Source organism: Podarcis melisellensis (assembly GCF_964234715.1).
Source record: "Podarcis melisellensis genome assembly, chromosome: 13".
Taxonomy (NCBI): Eukaryota; Metazoa; Chordata; class Lepidosauria; order Squamata; family Lacertidae; genus Podarcis; species Podarcis melisellensis.
The window spans coordinates 23,354,300-23,371,794 of NC_138545.1; the positions used below are offsets into that span (position 1 = coordinate 23,354,300).

Below are 17,495 nucleotides of genomic sequence, written 5' to 3' on the forward strand. Positions count from 1 at the left end.
AGTCAACAGCCACCAACTGTTATTGATGTTGGGTTTTCAATCTATGTATATTTTTATGTTTGGCATGTAAATGAACAAAGGTGAAGGACCCCTCGAAGGTTAAGTCCTGTCCAAGGCAACTGTGGGGTTGCGGCGCTTATCTTGCTTCAGATCGAGGGAGCCAGCATTTGTCAACAGACACCTTTCCGGGTCATGTGGCCAGCATGGCTAAACTGCTTCTGGACAATGGAAACGCTGTTACCTTCCTATTGCAGTGGTACCTATTTATCTACTTGCATTGGCATGCTTTTGAACTGCTAGGTTGGCAGAACCTGGGACAAAGCAACTGGAGATTCCTTTGTCACGGGGCCTCAAACTGCCGACCTTCTGATCAGCAAGACCAAGAGGCTCAGTGGTTTAGACCACAGTGATTGTACTAAAAGTTATTATGCAGCACCAAGTCAGCACCATTACTCCTTTTCATAGACCCAAGAGAAGACAGACAAAGAATGTCCTTTCAATGTTTTATTCACTCTCACATTTGTTAATACACTTATATGTAGTAAATCACTTCAATATATGCATCCTAGTTTCATAATCTAGCACTAGTTGATACACTATTCTTATGCAGCACAAGCTTAAGACTTGTTGATAGACCAAACAGCAAGATGAGGTGTGATTCTCTGTCAAATATGAAACTCTGCCAGATGGGCGGGGTATAAATAAATTATTATTATTATTATTATTATTATTATTATTATTATTATTATTATTATTATTTATTCCTGCTATCAAACCTTCTCCAGAGAATTCAGCAGCATTTTTGTGTAAGTTTCTTCTAATATACTAATTGCAATGTAATTTCCCCCTAAAAACCTTTTACAAGAAATTTACCTCAATAGAATGCATCTGTATGTTATTTTCACCAACACATGTGACTTTATTGATGTATTGAGTGCTTTTGCTTCAGTATCCAGTGTTGTGATGTATCACAGGCCACTGTTTTGTTCATAATGCTAATTAGCATTTATATGAAGCTATTTGTAGAGCTTAGGATGTTTGGGGAAAGCTATTACAGAATCATAGAATTACAATGTTGGAAGGGCAACAAGGGTCATCTAGTTCAATCCGCTGCACTGCAGGAATCTCAACTAAAGTATCCATGGCAGGTGGCCATCCAATATTTGCTTAAAAACCTCCAATGAAATCTGGATGCTCTGTGGATAAACTTAACTCTAGCACTGGTCAGATCTGAATCTACCAGGCTATATAACACTGGCTACTTATTATTCATCAAAGGACAAAATAATATGTCTATAATTCTGGTGGAAAGAAGAAAAAATCTTCTAGCACTTTTGTTATGCGTGATACAACTTCAGAAGTCAACAACACACTGGGGAAATGATAATCATACCTGTTAATGTCATTGACATTCAGCACATGATAGCAACACACACACACAAAAAGATTCTGAAAAAGAGATATAAAACCCTTGTATCCTTCAGAACTAGATCCAGGTATTGGCAGGGCTCCATCATTCTTCTGTTAGATAATCTCTCTTATATGTTAGGTTATATATCCACTTCCTGGCTTTAGAAACAATATGCAATGCAGTAGAGGGCACCATGGAAACTGACATTTGGAAGGGGCATTTTGTCAACAAGATGATGATGATGATGATGTTGCTTATATTGTTGTGTCATATTGTATGCAAGACACATTTCATTAATTGCAGCATACATGATGATCGTCTCCCTATTCCTCATCTCCCTATTCCTTACGAATTTTACCAATGAGGTGACCTTTTCATTGGTGGGATTGTTTCTCAAGTCGTGTTCCTCTATAATACACCCTCTTTCATGGAACAGACTTCACAGATTGTGATTGGCGAGGGTATGTAAGACACCATCCTCCTCTTCCACCTCCTTTCTCTTTCTCTCTCTCTGTCACACACAAACACTTTTGTAATGTTTTCAGATCATAGTTACCATAACACATATTTAATGAATATTGCATTTATTTATTGTGGGTGTGATGAAAGTGCCACACTGGCAATAGTTGGACTGGTTAGTCAATATTTTGCCCTCTATATTCTATTGCTGGGCACAAGACATTAGTAAGCCTTTCCTCATAAGTGCCAATGAAATGAATGGATCTGGTATACAGTAGTACCTTGATAGTGCTTCTATCATAAACATCACATGTTGTTTATTTAACGAGACTGATCCATTTTTGTTCTACAAGGGGTCCTTTTCTGCATCTCCTACCTCCCAAAAATTAATACAGCTCCAAGGCTTCAGCAAAACGTAATCTGACCTGCTTATTGCAGAATCAAGATCCCCATGCTCAAGGGGGAAGTCATTTTGTAACTATTGTCTTTTTCTATTTGCATTGGACAATCAATATCATTTAGGAAAAAACTCATCTAGCGCTCTGTTCAAGGGCCTTAAATGTGTCTTAAGTCACCTCAACATGATTCTGACAAATCTTTTTATACAATGGGCTAAATAAGGCCACAACTTTATTGGTTACAAGTGATGAGCTGTATTGGCTTAGGCATTGGTCCTAACAGACTATATCCGACTTCAACCCATCCGCTTGAAGTCCAGGAAGGGTTAACCACCAGTAGGGGAAGTCCTGGTGATGCATATCAACTAGGAACTCCCCCAGGGTCACAGATAGGGGGTGTTCATTAGGCCATCACATCCATAGGCTTCGGACAGGGCCATGTCCCCAGAATCCTTTATCAATATATGGGGCAGGTGATGGCGCTACCTCCCCTCTTCCATCTACAGAGCAATACCAATGCATAACCACCAATATCAAGAAAGTTGTGATGATTTGCTATGAGGTAGGCAAAAACCAAGTTGCTGGTGCCAATTTGCCAGGCCCCTCAATGGCGACCAACCAAGATCCATAGCAAGGTCAAGGAACGAAAACCTTATAGGGCGGGAGGGTGGGGAAAGCAGCAACAGCTGGCAGGCAGCAAAGAGGGAGATCCCCGGCTGCGTCCTGCTTCAAATTGGGCAGGCCACACCCCCAGAGCCAGATGATTGCCGGGCCAGGAAGTGACATGGCCGGGAATCCGCCCGCGCGCGTGGTGGGGCCGTGAAGCCCCTCAATCTTGAGGGGGCTGGGTTCCAGCTGCCGCGCTCGTAGTGGGGCCGTGAAACCCGCTACTCCACCTTCTCTGAAGGTCAGAAATCACTTTTCTCTCTTTCCAAGAGAATAGAAACCACATTGAACTAAGTACAAGTGAATGATTCTACTTTGATTTTGGGAAAATATAATACCATACCCTCCAACACAGTGATAGCAAAATCTAGGAAAAAATCATATTGAATAACATATTCCTATTATTTTCTCATGAATGAATGGCAGTGGTTTTGGTTGTCATGATCTCACATGATTTTGCAATAATCATAGAATCATAGAGTTGGAAGAGACCACAAGGGCCATCGAGTCCAACCCCCTGACACGCAGGAAACACCATCAGAGCGCTCCTAACATATGGTTGTCAAGCCTCTGCTTAAAGACCTCCAAAGAAGGAGACTCCACCACACTCCTTGGCAGCAAATTCCACTGTCAAACAGCTCTTACTGTCAGGAAGTTCTTCCTAATGTTTAGGTGGAATCTTCTTTCTTGTAGTTTGGATCCATTGCTCCGTGTCCGCTCCTCTGGAGCAGCCGAAAACAACCTTTCTCCCTCCTCTATATGACATCCTTTTATATATTTGAACATGGCTATCATATCACCCCTTAACCTCCTCTTCTCCAGGCTAAACATGCCCAGCTCCCTTAGCCGTTCCTCATAGGGCATCGTTTCCAGGCCTTTGACCATTTTGGTTGCCTTCCTCTGGACACGTTCCAGTTTGTCAGTGTCCTTCTTGAACTGTGGTGCCCAGAACTGGACACAGTACTCCAGGTGAGGTCTGACCAGAGCAGAATACAGTGGCACAATTACTTCCCTTGATCTAGATTCTATACTCCTATTGATGCAGACCAGAATTGCATTGGCTTTTTTAGCTGCCGCGTCACACTGTTGGCTCATGTCAAGTTTGTGGTCAACCAAGACTCCTAGATCCTTTTCACATGTACTGCTCTCAAGCCAGGTGTCACCCATCTTGTATTTGTGCCTCTCATTTTTTTTGCCCAAGTGGAATACTTTACATTTCTCCCTGTTAAAATTCATCTTGTTTGTTTTGGCCCAGTTCTCTAATCTGTCAAGGTCGTTTTGAAGTGTGATCCTGTCCTCTGGGGTGTTAGCCACCCCTCCCAGTTTGGTGTCAACTGCAAATTTGATCAGGATGCCCTTGAGTCCATCATCCAGGTTGTTGATAAAGATGTTGAATAAGACCGGGCCCAAGACAGAACCCTGTGGCATCCCACTAGTCACTCTTCCCCAAGGAATGGTGCCCAAAAATGTGTGTTTGCGGGCACCGTGTAAGATTGCACGACCCCAACCCTTTAAAAAGTGGGGGATTTCGAGAGGGAAAATTGTGGTGCAAAAGCATGCAAGGCCTTGGTGACCAAAAATGCCACTGGTCTCTCATGATAAAAATTGGGATGCCCCAATTTTTCTGAGACACTTGCTGGGTATGCCATACAAATTTACCAGACTATTCAACTCCCACTGTTTTTCCAGTTGTTTTTCTGTATGTAGCAGAGACAGCAATGTCTGCAGATGGGGAGATGATTATCACCCCTATAATTATGGACACATAATTGCCCTGCTAAACAAACTCCAGAAAATGTATGTTCAAGGCATTGAGAAAATAAACCACAACAAAAGAAGTACTTATAAGAGTCTTCTCCAATGCTCATAGCTGGCACAAAGCATAAAGGGCAGGAAAGGCCCTGTCATTCTGAGCTCTAACAGTTTTACGAGAAGGTGGCAGTCTTTGGGTGTGCTGTTGTTTCTTCCAAACTAAACATATTTTGAGTAGCTTGAACAATCTGCACCTCACTGTATCTGTTTCTCCCAGCAGTGCCTCACTTATAGATCCTCCTAAAAAAGAAAATACAACTTCTGTGTGCAGGCAGAAAAAAACTGTAGAATCTTGCAGTTAAGAACTGAGGTGCATTAAATAGGGGAGAAATCAATTAAAATCAATTAAAAAACATGAATTAGGAGCGGAGGAGATGGATGCAGTCACCTTCTTACACCAACTTCCTTGTGAAGGTAGAAAAATTTGCACAATCTTTCAGTCAAAAACTGAGCTGCATTAAAGAGAATTTTTAAAATAAAAGAATTAAAAAACATGAAATAGGAGCGGAGGAGATGGATGCAGTCACCTTGTCACACCAACTGATCAATGTAAAAATGCGGTCACATCTTGTTAATATAAAAATGGGGTCACATTAAGTTGAAACAAGACTCATTTAAATAAAAGTGGCATCGAAGAAAAAAGTGGCATGTGTGTCTGGAAGGAACATTTTGTCCCCAAAATGCGGATGTTATTGATACTGCTGCTTGTTTTTCTCCCTCATATTGTGAGCAAGAGCCATTCCATTCTTTCCAGCCTGAAGATGTGTTTTGACCAATGCAAAGTAAGTAACACCTACTTCACTTCACAGGAGTTTTCTCAGCCAGGAAATCTTGTCATTGGGTTTATTGCTTCTCGGTTCTACATGAGGCACTTCCCTACAATTTCATCTGAACAGACTTCTTTAGCACCCCAGAAGGAACTCATGTAAGTCACCCTCTTTTCCCTCTCTGTAGAATTAAAGTTTCTATCTCACAGAAATTAAGAACAGATAATGAAGCAAAAAGAGGTATTTTTGCAAATCATATGTTGGTACTTCTGAACCTTTATTGGCTACACTTTCAGCATAGGTGGTTTTGTTTGTTTTTTAGTAGATGTAAACCTGTTCCATATTTTATCACTTAATTCTACTGTTACTTTTTTGCAGTCTACTAATATTATAGATCTAGTGTTCCACATGATATGCTTACGTAATTTCTTTCTGGACACCTGATTTTAAAGAACAGAAGGGCTGCCTTGATGCACCTTATACTTCAATTAGTAATGCAGGAAATATTCTATGCACAGCAGATTTTTCTAATGAATGTAGAAGATTGTTGCTACTAAATAAATAGATCAGCCTGTTTTATTTAATGGAGGTGATAAAAAAATATGAGAAATCATTTTCTGTGTCCTTCTTTCGTTCTTTCCTCCCATCTTTTTATTACATCTAATCTAATTTGTATTGCAGTGTGGTACCCAAAAACTACCAGGAGGTTGTTGCCATGGTATTTGCTGTAGAGGAGATAAACAAAAATCACCACATTTTGCCTAACATCACGTTGGGCTTCCGAATCTATGATAGCATGCACAGGGTTGTAGTTACTTATAAGCTCTCACTGGACCTACTTTCTCCACGGCATATTTCAGCTCCAAATTATAAATGTGATCGCCAGAACAATTTGATGGCCATTCTTGGAACAAAGTCCACTGAGCTCTCCTTAAATTTGGCCACTATCATAAGCATGTACAAGATTCCTCAGGTGGGTGTTTTTGAGGATAGTACTGAGATTGTGTGAGATATGAGCATCCAAAATGCTAAGTAAAGAGTTAATACTCACAAGGACTGCAACATTCTAAGAAAGAATCTTGTGAGGTCATATAGCTTGTGCAAGAGGCAGTTGTGTAAGTTGGTACAGTTATGTCAGTTTGCCTCAAAGTTATTTGGTCTGTAAGAGTTTGAGGGATATGCGGAGAGGGGGCTTGGGGGCATTTCTCCCTCTCTGCAGCTTGAGCTCCTGCACTTCTTTGGAGAAGAATATTAGACAAACCCTATGACTACTGAGACACCTTTCAAGGAAGCAGTGGGTTGCACCCTAAATTATGTTTATTTAGATTATTTTAAATTAAATGCATCAAGATTGCCTTGGCTTGAAATATCCATTGATGTGAACTAAATGAAACTAGTTTAAGAATGCATCTAACCTCTTGCTTCTAATAAGAAAGTCATCTAAATATATCCTGCTATGCATCTGCTGCTGCTGCTGCTGTTGGTAGTAGTAGTAGTAATTAGATTTCTATACCACCCTTCATCTGAAGATGCTATCATTATTTTTGCCTGGTTAATGAAATATTCATTTAACCCAAATTCGTGGCTGTGGACAAAAATAATCCATTTTAACAATGCATACCATTAATCCACACATTTTCTGTGCTATTCATATCATATATGTGTTTGTTTTTAGTTCACCTATGCCTGTCTTGACTCAAGGGTGACTGAAAGAAGACAGTACCATTCCCTGTACCAAATGGTCCCTAATGATGTCCATGAGTACAATGGGTTGCTCAAGTTACTTTTGCATTTCAAATGGACATGGATTGGTCTCTTTACTATGAAATACATTACTGGAGAAATTTTTTTGGAAGCATTAGTTCCCCAGCTTACCCTGAATTACATCTGTGTTGATTTTATACATAGGATATGGCCATTGGCTTATGCTGAAGGAATGACGGATTTGCTCCTTAGTGAATTTAATAAAATTTCAATTGTCATGACAAGCAAAGCCAATGTTTTTGTGGTCTATGGTAGTTCCATGGTGATGCACATTTTGATCGGGTATCTTCATATGGCACAACTTCCTATGGGTAAAGTATGGCTTGTGACAAGTCATTGGGATTTGAAAACCACCAATGAAAGGAGGTGGAATATGCACCATTTACAAGGTGCCTTATCTGTATCTATGCACTCAAATGAACCCCTGGGATTCCGGACATTTCTTCAGAGTCTAAATCCTTTTGAGGAAAAACAAAATGATTTGATCAAGGATTTCTGGGAAAAGACCTTCAATTGCTCATTGAAAAATAATAATGTGGGTGAAGAGCCTAAGAAACGTTGCACTGAGGAGGAGAAATTGGATTCCATTACAAATCTTTGAAATGAGCATGACTGGCAGCAGCTATGCTGTGTACAATGTTCCTCACGCAGTGGCACATGCTCTACATGCTATGTATCAATCTAGATTCAAACAAAAATCACAGGTGGCTAGAGTGGATTTGCAGAATCTGCAGCCATGGGAGGTAATTTTACCCACAGCACAGTATTGACACCTCTTGGGTCGACTAAAATACCATATTATTCCACAGTTGTGTAAGAAATATATATCCCCTGTACATAAACATATCTTACATTCAAGGCTTTTTCTTTCCTATCAAATAGCTTGGTGAGAATGGCTGACTTCCCTCTTTGCTATGTTATACATAGCACTTTCACTAATAATTCATCCACTTTTATGTCATACCTCCTATATGGGCTGCTGATAACATTCTCACTGCTGGCTAATATACCTGGAACCCATTTTTAAAGAAAGAAACATCTTTTTCATCTTTTATTAGAAAGCATCCTCATTATGTTGAGTTTTTGCCTGCACTGTTCCTTTGGCTTGGTGGAAATGTGTCTTGCTGCCACACCATCTTCATTGATACATGTATTGTTGTTTTGTGTGATGGATCCTAAGAGGGATATACAGGTCTTTGACCCTTCTACTGAATCAGGTGGAGGCTGAGCCACCTCCAAGTATGCAGAAGTGATGACCTCTAATGAGTTAGCTGCCAGAGGCCAAGCTGCCTACCTGAAAAATAACTATAACTCAAGTGTGACAGGCTGTTCCTCAAAGGCCAAATTTCTTATGCTATGCTGATGACCTGCAGTTATGCTCTGGGTGTGGCTCTAAGGCCCATAGTTTTAATCTGACAGTTTCTGGTAGAGAGTGATGGCACAACTTCCTTATATGAGTTTAATGGCTAGAATAGTAAAAAAAACTTAGCAAAATAATTCCTAAGATTGAGAACCTAGTTTTTGTCTATGATTGGTTACAATTGGATGCAATTTTAAATCAAGATGATGAACTGAACCTTTCAAAACTTCACTGTTTTTATACAAAACTACCAATATTCTCTAGTATTTTACAAATTAAATTTAGAATGATTTTTTTTAGGGTGAAACCTAATTAAGGGTTTTTTATTTCATAAAATGTCTGGACTGGCTACCACACACAACTAGTGCACACCTCTCTGAAAATTATGGCTGTATTTGCCACTCTGAGGATTCAAACATTTTACCCCTTTCTATATTTTTTGAATGTAGCTCCATCCCTTTCTAAGAAATCTCACATTCAACAACAGTGCTGGAGAGACAATACAGCTTAATGAACACGGAGAGTTAAAGGCAGGATTTGATGTGACCAACTGGGTAATGTTTCCAAATCAATCTTTTGGTAGAGTCAAAATTGGAAGGCTGGATCTTCAAGCTCCTCCAGGCAAGGAATTAACCATTCAGGATGAACGCATTGTGTGGCATAGAACATTTAACCAGGTGAGCTAGGAAGACTTGTAAATCTTTTTCTCCCAAATAACTGGAAATGGATTGTTCAAATGTGCCTGATGACTTTTTTTCCATATTGTTACATACACTCCAATTAGTGCACCCCATTCTGCAATCAGCAAAAGGTTTCAAGACTTACAACTTCCAACATGTACCCTGGGTTGGTTTCATTTAAAGAGGGTCACTGGAGACTCAGGAAATGCTTGCAATGTAAGGTTAATCTGTACATGTATTCATAAGAAATTGGTTCATAGCCCTAATTTCCATTGATTTCCCATCCTTCTTCCCATGATCCCAGGTCACAGATAAAACATCAGCAGATCAATCAAATGAAGCATTCATAATACAGAAATAAAACAATAACTAATAATTTAATTGTGCACAGAAAATAAAAAAGGCAAATAATAAATGAATAGCAGCTGGCCTTCTGAAAGAAGAGTGTTTTCAACTGCCAGCAAAAGAGTAAATGGTTGGCAGCAGAACTACCTAGGAAGGGGGATTCAAAAAATGGAATATTAAAACTAAGATGGCCCTGGTGTATGTTGCTTACTCACAGTCTTCAGCTAGTAATTTCCTATAATACGAGCAGGAAAATATATGGGGATATCAGTCCCAATCAAATATCCCCAAGCCCCAATGGGATTAGAACCACCAATATCACAGCATTGTATTTTCCTACTAGGGAATTCAAGCTTATGTCTCTTTCAGAATCAGTTTCAGGAGTGCTAATCATTTGATCACTTTCACAAACCCTTTGACGTCATCTCTAGGCATCAGAGAGCATGTGAGAAAGAAATACCCCTTTCCAACAAAAAAAAATCACATGTCCTTGGCTGTCCCTTTAGTTACACAAAGGTTTATCATGCCAAGCAAAGGAAAAATTGAATAAAAGGGGAATTTGAATATTCAGTCTTAATTGATAAATAAATGGAACCATGAAATGCCAGTAAGATAAGTCCATTATTCAATGTGTCTTGATATTCAATGAAATGCAAATTGTAATGAAAATGAAAAAAATGGATGTTTATTTGTAGATTCTCCCCACTTCTCTATGTAATGACAAGTGCCACCCTGGTTACAGCAGGAAAAAGAAGGAAGGGAAGCCTTTTTGCTGTTATGAATGTGTTCCTTGTCCAGAAGGGAAGATTTCTAACCAGACAGGTAGGAGATATGGTTGTCACACATGTCAACGTGCCTTTGACACTTAAGATATGTATTTTCAGGATCCACTACATTTTTGTACCACTAATTATTTTAACTGTTTTTAATATTCCAATTTAAAATGTTGCATTCTGTCACGGGATCTGTTGGGAAAGGGTGAGTAATAAATTGAATATTAATGAATTGCAGAATGATTTCCACAATTATCCTTCAAGACTGATGTGACTATATTTGGTATTCAGCTAAGTTGTTGTGCGTGCAGAACAAGGTCTGTGCATGCAATGGAACCTCCCTGCTGTTTTCCCCCTGCAGCACCTAAACCCATTCTGGGTTTCCCACAAGGCTCCAGGGAATAATTATGGAGTTCATGGAGAATAGGTGGAGGACAGGGGGGAAAGTGCCATTGTATGCGTGGACCTCATTCACCATGTGCATAGTCCACAGAGTGCTACATTGAAACCCACCATATGGCTTTAAAGGAGGGAAATAATCATGCTTAACATGTGCATTATCTTGTTTGAATGCTGAAAATATTCCATATGCAGTACACCTTCTACCAACACTGAAAACAAAGCCTTTTCTGAAGTAGCCCAGTCCAAACTTAAGACATGTAGTAAATCAAGCTACTATTTAGACATCCATGTTCTGATATCAGCAGTTCTGGCCAGGGCCTTAGAAGGACACCAAATGGGTTTTATTATATATCTTTTGCTAACTATTGGTATTATACACTGTCCATCCGACTGGTCAAACATTAAAAACTTCCCAGTGCAAGGCTGTGTTCAGATGTCTTTGATAAGTTGTGTAGTTGTTTATCTGTTTGACATCTGATGGGATGACATTCCACAGGGCAGGTGCCACCACCAAAAAAGCCCTCTGCTTGTTTCCTATAACTTCATTTCTAGCAGCGAGGGAACCACCAGAAGAACCTCAGAGCTGGACTTTGTTGTCTGGGATGAACAATAGGGTGGAGATGCTCCTTCATATACACAGGGCCTGAATTGTGCTCAGAAATGTACTGGGAGCCAATGTAGATCTTTAAGACCAGTGTTATAACATCATGCTCATCAGGGTGGAAGGTGGCTGTGACTTTTTAAATTAGTTTTATGCTTTCTGTTAGTTCTTCCAGAGCTGGGGTAGCTTCCCCCCAGTTCTGGACTAGGATCTGTGGAATAATGTGCCTTCTTTGCTGATATCTCACATCTGATGGAACTGTTCTTTTCTTAAAACCAAAGATAGATAGCTTCCGCATGTGAGGAGGTTGCAAATAAATGACAACCCTTGGCTAATGAAATTGGAAATGAGGAGATATTTAATGCAGCTACAAAAAAGGACTTTAAAAGTATCCAATTTTAAAACTATTTATTTTAGATATGGATGCCTGCACCGAATGTCCAGAAGATCAATATTCAAACTTCCACCAGAACCAATGCATTCCCAAAGTCATAACCTACCTTTCATACAAGGAACCTTTAGGAATGACTTTAGCTTTGTCTGCTCTTGCTCTTGCTCTGATCACAGCTTTGGTGATAATAATATTTGTGAAGCACCAGAACACACCCATCGTCAAAGCCAACAACCGAAGTGTCGCCTATATTCTTCTCGTATCCCTCCTACTGTGTTTCCTCTGCTGCTTGCTTTTTATTGGAAAACCTGGACAGCTAATTTGCTTACTCCGACAAACAACCTTTGGCATCATATTTTCTCTTGCTCTTTCCAGCTTGTTAGCTAAAACCATCACTGTAGTCCTGGCATTTATGGCTACTAGACCAGGATCTAGAATGAGAAAATGGATGGGGAAAAAGCTGACAAACTCTATCATGTTTTCAGGCTCCTTTATTCAAGCAGGAATTTGTACTTTTTGGCTGAGTATTTCTCCCCCATACGCAGATACAGACATGTCCTCCGTCAATGGGGAAATTATAGCAGAGTGTAACGAAGGCTCAACTGTCATGTTTTATAGTGTCCTGGGCTATATGTGCTTCCTGGCCCTTGTCAGCTTCACGGTGGCATACCTTGCTAGGAGGTTGCCAGACACTTTCAATGAAGCCAAATTTATCACTTTCAGCATGATGGTGTTCTGCAGTGTTTGGTTGTCCTTTGTTCCTGCCTACCTGAGCACCAAAGGAAAATACATGGTGGCTGTGGAGATCTTCTCTATCTTATCCTCCAGTGCTGGGTTACTGCTTTGCATCTTTTCCCCTAAATGCTATATTCTTTTGTTCAGGGCTGACTTGAATAACAGGGAGCAACTAAAATCAGGAAAAGACTAAGTTATATGAGAATTAAAAACAGATAGCACTTCCCTCCCCCCCCCTTTCAAGTATCCAATCTGCATGGTAGAATGAATAGTATAATGACCGACACGTACAGTACTTCACAGAGATTAAATATACCGAGAAACATCCTTTCTAAAGCTTTCTAAAGCTTTCTTGACCTGAAAATTAATCTCAACGATGTTAATGGACCTTTTCTTTAACATTTTAGTGAAATTATTTGCAAGTCAAGATCCACAAGGTGAAGTTGCATATTTATTCTCTTCATATTCATCATATTCATCAGCCAAACAGAATTATTGACTGAAATTTGCATGAATAAATATAAAATATGGACTGAAGGTAATAATATATTGTTATTTTCTCTCTGTTGGAAAAATGTTAGTGAAAATGGTGGTTCATGGACCAGTGCCTGTATGTAAGCAATTGGCTGCTGGTCTGTGGTGATTTCCCAGGAATTACAGGAGTTGGAAGGGAAGGGAAAGGGCAGCCAGGATACAGAGGAGGAGGAAGCGAAGAGGAGGAGGAAGAAAACTACCTGCCTATCTGCAGGGCCATAGCTAGGGGGCGGCAAGGTGGACCCCCACCATGGGGCACAGGCGATGGGGGGCACAAAATTTGCTTTAAAATATGTCCTTAAATATAAATATTGATTATTGCCTCATAAGAAATGGTTTTAAATAGCGGGTGAATTGAATGGGTGGAGGGGTTGGGGTTGGAGGAGAGGTAGAAAGAAGAGCTACTTTGTCCATGGCTAGCGGACGCAATGTGGACAGTTCTGCCAGGGGCAGCCTAGTTACGGCTGGAGTTGCTGCTGCTGTTAAACCTGAATTGGGAGTAGGCAGACAGGGTCCTTGGAAACACTGAGCCAGGGGAGGGAGGAGAAACCCAGAAAGAAGCAAGGAGTGTCTGGTGGCCGCCTCAGGAGCAGTTCAGCAGACTCCCTTACCTGGACCTTGTGTATGGACCTTGTTAAGCTGGCATCTGTACTCTTTAGTTAAGTACTTCCCTTTCATTCCCAGATACAGACATGCAATCACTGACCCTTGTTTCTTTCCATCTATCTACCCCTACCCAAACATGCTGACGCACGTAGAATACAACCCAGATTAATCAACCTGTGACCAGCATGACTAAACCACTTCGGGCCAATGGAAACACTGTTACCTTCCCACTGCAGGGGTACCTATTTATCTACTTGCACTGGCATGCTTTTGAACTGCTAGGTTGGCAGAATCTGGGACAAAACAAGGGGACATCACCCAATCTTGGGGCTTCAAACTGCCCACCTTCTGATCAGAAAGCTCAAGAGGCTCAGTGGTTTAGACCACAGTGACTATACTAAGAGTTATTATGCAGCGCCAAGTCAGCACCATTACTACTTTTTGTAGATTCAAGAGAAGACAGAGAAAGAATGTCCTTTCAATGTTTTATTCACTCTCACATTTGCTGATACACTTATATGTAGTAAACCACTTCAATACTATGACATGCCTCCTAACTTTTTAAATGAAATGCTGAGAACAAGGGAGATGTAGAGTGAATTTTTTTTGGCCATCTCACCAACAACCTATTATTATTAATATTATATCACTCAATACAGTGCGACCTCAGGTTAAGTACTTTCTTCGTTCTGGAGGTGAGTTCTTAACCTGAAACTGTTTTTAACCTGAATCACCACTTTAGCTAATGGGGCCTCCCGCTGCCGCTGCACCGCCGCCTTGAGATTTCTGTTCTCATCCTGAAGCAAAGTTCTTAACCCGAGGTAATATTTCTGGGTTAGCAGAGTCTGTAACCTGAAGCGTATGTAACCTGAAGCGTATGTAACCCGAGGTACCACTGTTCATGCAAGAAGCTGAGAATCAATGTACCAAGATGAATATGGGTCAAGCAACTGATATGGTCCAAACATATAAAAGAATGAAGAAAAGAGAAAGAGGATAAAAAACTGAATTCTTACATTGGTTCATAAATCACAATCTGTGAAGGCTATTCCATGAAAGAGGGTGTATTATAAAGGAACATGACTTGAGAAAAAATCCCACCAATGAAAAGGTCACCTCATTGGTACAATTCATGAGGTATTGTGATTAGCGAGTGTATGTAAGACACCATCCTCCTCCTCCACCTCCTCTCTCTTTCTCTCTGTCTCTGTCACACACACACACACACACACACATTTTTGTAATGTGTTCAGATCATAGTTACCATAACACATATTCAATGAATATTGCATTTAGTGTATTTATTGTGGGTGTGATGAAAGTGTCATGCTGGCAATGCTTGGACTGGCTAGTAAATATTTTGCCTTCTATATTCTATTGCTGGGCACAAGGCATTAGTAAGCCTTTCCTCATAAGTGCCAATGAAATGAATGAATGGATCTGGTATACTTCTGTTTGCCCCTGCAAACTGACCTCCTAAAGGAATATACAGTGGTGCTTTGATAGTGCTTCTATCCAGTGGCGTAGCGTGGGTTGTTAGCACCCGGGGCAAGGCAAGTAATTTGCGCCCCCTAACCTGTGGCTTTTAGCACTGATTTTAGCACTGCGAGTGCGAGCGCGCGCCCCCCAGATGTTGCGCCCGGTGCGGCCGGGCCCCCCTGCACCCCCACGCTATGCCACTGCTTCTATCACAAACATCACGTGTTGTTTATTTAACCAGACTGATCCATTATTGTTCTACAAAGGGTCCCTTTCTGCATCTCCTACCTCCCAGAAATTAATACAGCTCTAAGGCTTCAGGAAAACTTAATCTGGCCTGCTTATTGCAGAATCAAGATCCCCATGTTCAAGGGGGAAGTCATGTTGTAACATTCTCTTTTTCTATTTCCTTAGACAAATTATATCATTTAGGGGAAACTCATATAGTATTCTGAACAAGGGCCTTGCCTTGCCTTGCCTTAAAGTAACTCTGTCTCAATTCACCTCAACATGACTCTGACGCATCTTTTTATACAATATGTAAAGGAGCACAGCCAATAAAACACTTGCATAAGAGACTGGTTGAATTGTGGTGGGATGAAAGTGATACCTGCTCCACCTGCATATACAAGTCATTATCACATACTATTTTATGTTCATAGAGGGAGGAAAATAACATGGCAGAGTTCTTTTTCAACTTACATTCATTAGAATTTGTGCATAATATTCATGTTATTAAGTTGTGTGGCGATTTCCTGCCCCCCAGTGGAAATAATGACACATGACAGAATTATTAAGGTTAATGGGCTAAATAAGGCCACAACTTTATTGGTTACAGGTGATGAGCAGTATTGGCTTAGGCATTGGTCCAGCAGACTATATCCAACTTCAGCCCATCAACCTGAAGTCCAGGAAGGGTTAACCAAAAGTAGGGGAAGTCCTGGTGATGCACATCAACTAGGAACTCCCCCAGGGTCACCGATTGGGGGTGTGCCTTAGGCCATCACATCCATAGGCTTTGGACAGGGCCACCCCCCCCCCCCCGGAATCCTTTATCAATATATGGGGCAGGTGATGGCACTACGTCCCTTCTTTCATCTAGAGAGCAATACCAATTCATAACCACCAATACCAAGAAAGTTGTGATTATTTGCTATGAGGCCCCTCAACAGCGACCAACCAAGGTCCATAGCAAGGTCAAGGAACGAAAACCTTATAGGGTGGGAGGGTGGAAAAAGCAGCAACAGCTGGCAGGCAGCAAAGAGGGAGACCCCTGGCTGCGTCCTGGTTTAAATCGGGCAGGCCACACACCCAGAGCCAGCTGATTGCCTGGCCAGGAAGTGACATGGCCGAGAATCCCCCCGCATGCGTGGTGGGGCCATGAAAACCGCTACTCCACCTACTCTGAAGGTCAGAAATGGCTTTTCTCTCTTTCCAAGAGAATAGAAACCACATTGAACTAAGTACAAGTGAATGATTCTACTTTGATTTTTGGAAAATATAATACCATACCCTCCAACACAGTGATAGCAAAATCCAGGAAAAATCTTACTGAACACCATATTCCCATTTTTTTTCTCATGAATGAATGGCGGTGGTTTTGGTTGTCATGATCTCACATGATTTTGGAAGACAATTTCCCCAAGGAATGGTGCCCAAAAATGTGTGTTTGCGGGCACCGTGCAAGATTGCACGACCCCAACCCTTTAAAAAGTGAGGGGGGGTTTCGAGAGGGAAATTTGTGGTGCAAAATCTTGCAAGACCTTGGTGACCAAAAATGCCACTGGTCTCTCATGATAAAAATTGGGATGCCCCAATTTTTCTGAGACACTTGCTGGGTATGCCATACAAATTTACCAGACTATTCAACTCCCACTGTTTTTCCAGTTGTTTTTCTGTATGTAGCAGAGACAGCAATGTCTGCAGATGGGGAGATGATTATCACCCCTATAATTATGGACACATAATTGCCCTGCTAAACAAACTCCAGAAAATGTATGTTCAAGGCCTTGAGAAAATAAACCACAACCATAGAAGTACTTATAAGAGTCTTCTCCAATGCTCAGAGCTGGCCCAAAGCATAAAGGGCAGGAAAGGCCCTGTCATTCTGAGCTCTAACAGTTTTACGAGAAGGTGGCAGTCTTTGGGTGTGCTGTAGTTTCTTCCAGACTAAACATATTTTGAGTTCCTCGAAGAATCTGCACCTCACTGTATCTGTTTCTCCCAGCAGTGCCTCACTTACAGATCCTCCTAATAAAGAAAATACAACTTCTGTGTGCAGGCAGAAAAAAATGTACAATCTTGCAGTTAAG

At 40.9% G+C, this 17,495-nt stretch overlaps 1 protein-coding gene across 1 annotated transcript in view; it reads left to right on the plus strand.

The window, feature by feature from the left end:
• The first annotated feature begins 9,172 nt into the window (after positions 1-9,172).
• The window catches only part of LOC309355053 (vomeronasal type-2 receptor 26-like), a 33,162-nt gene continuing 24,839 nt past the window's right edge, over positions 9,173-17,495 (plus strand). The window contains exons 1-2 of the mRNA XM_081885479.1: positions 9,173-9,314; positions 10,358-10,484. Coding sequence (XP_081741605.1) covers positions 9,280-9,314; positions 10,358-10,484 — 162 coding nt within the window. The 5' untranslated portion in view covers positions 9,173-9,279. The remainder of the gene's footprint in view (positions 9,315-10,357; positions 10,485-17,495) is intronic.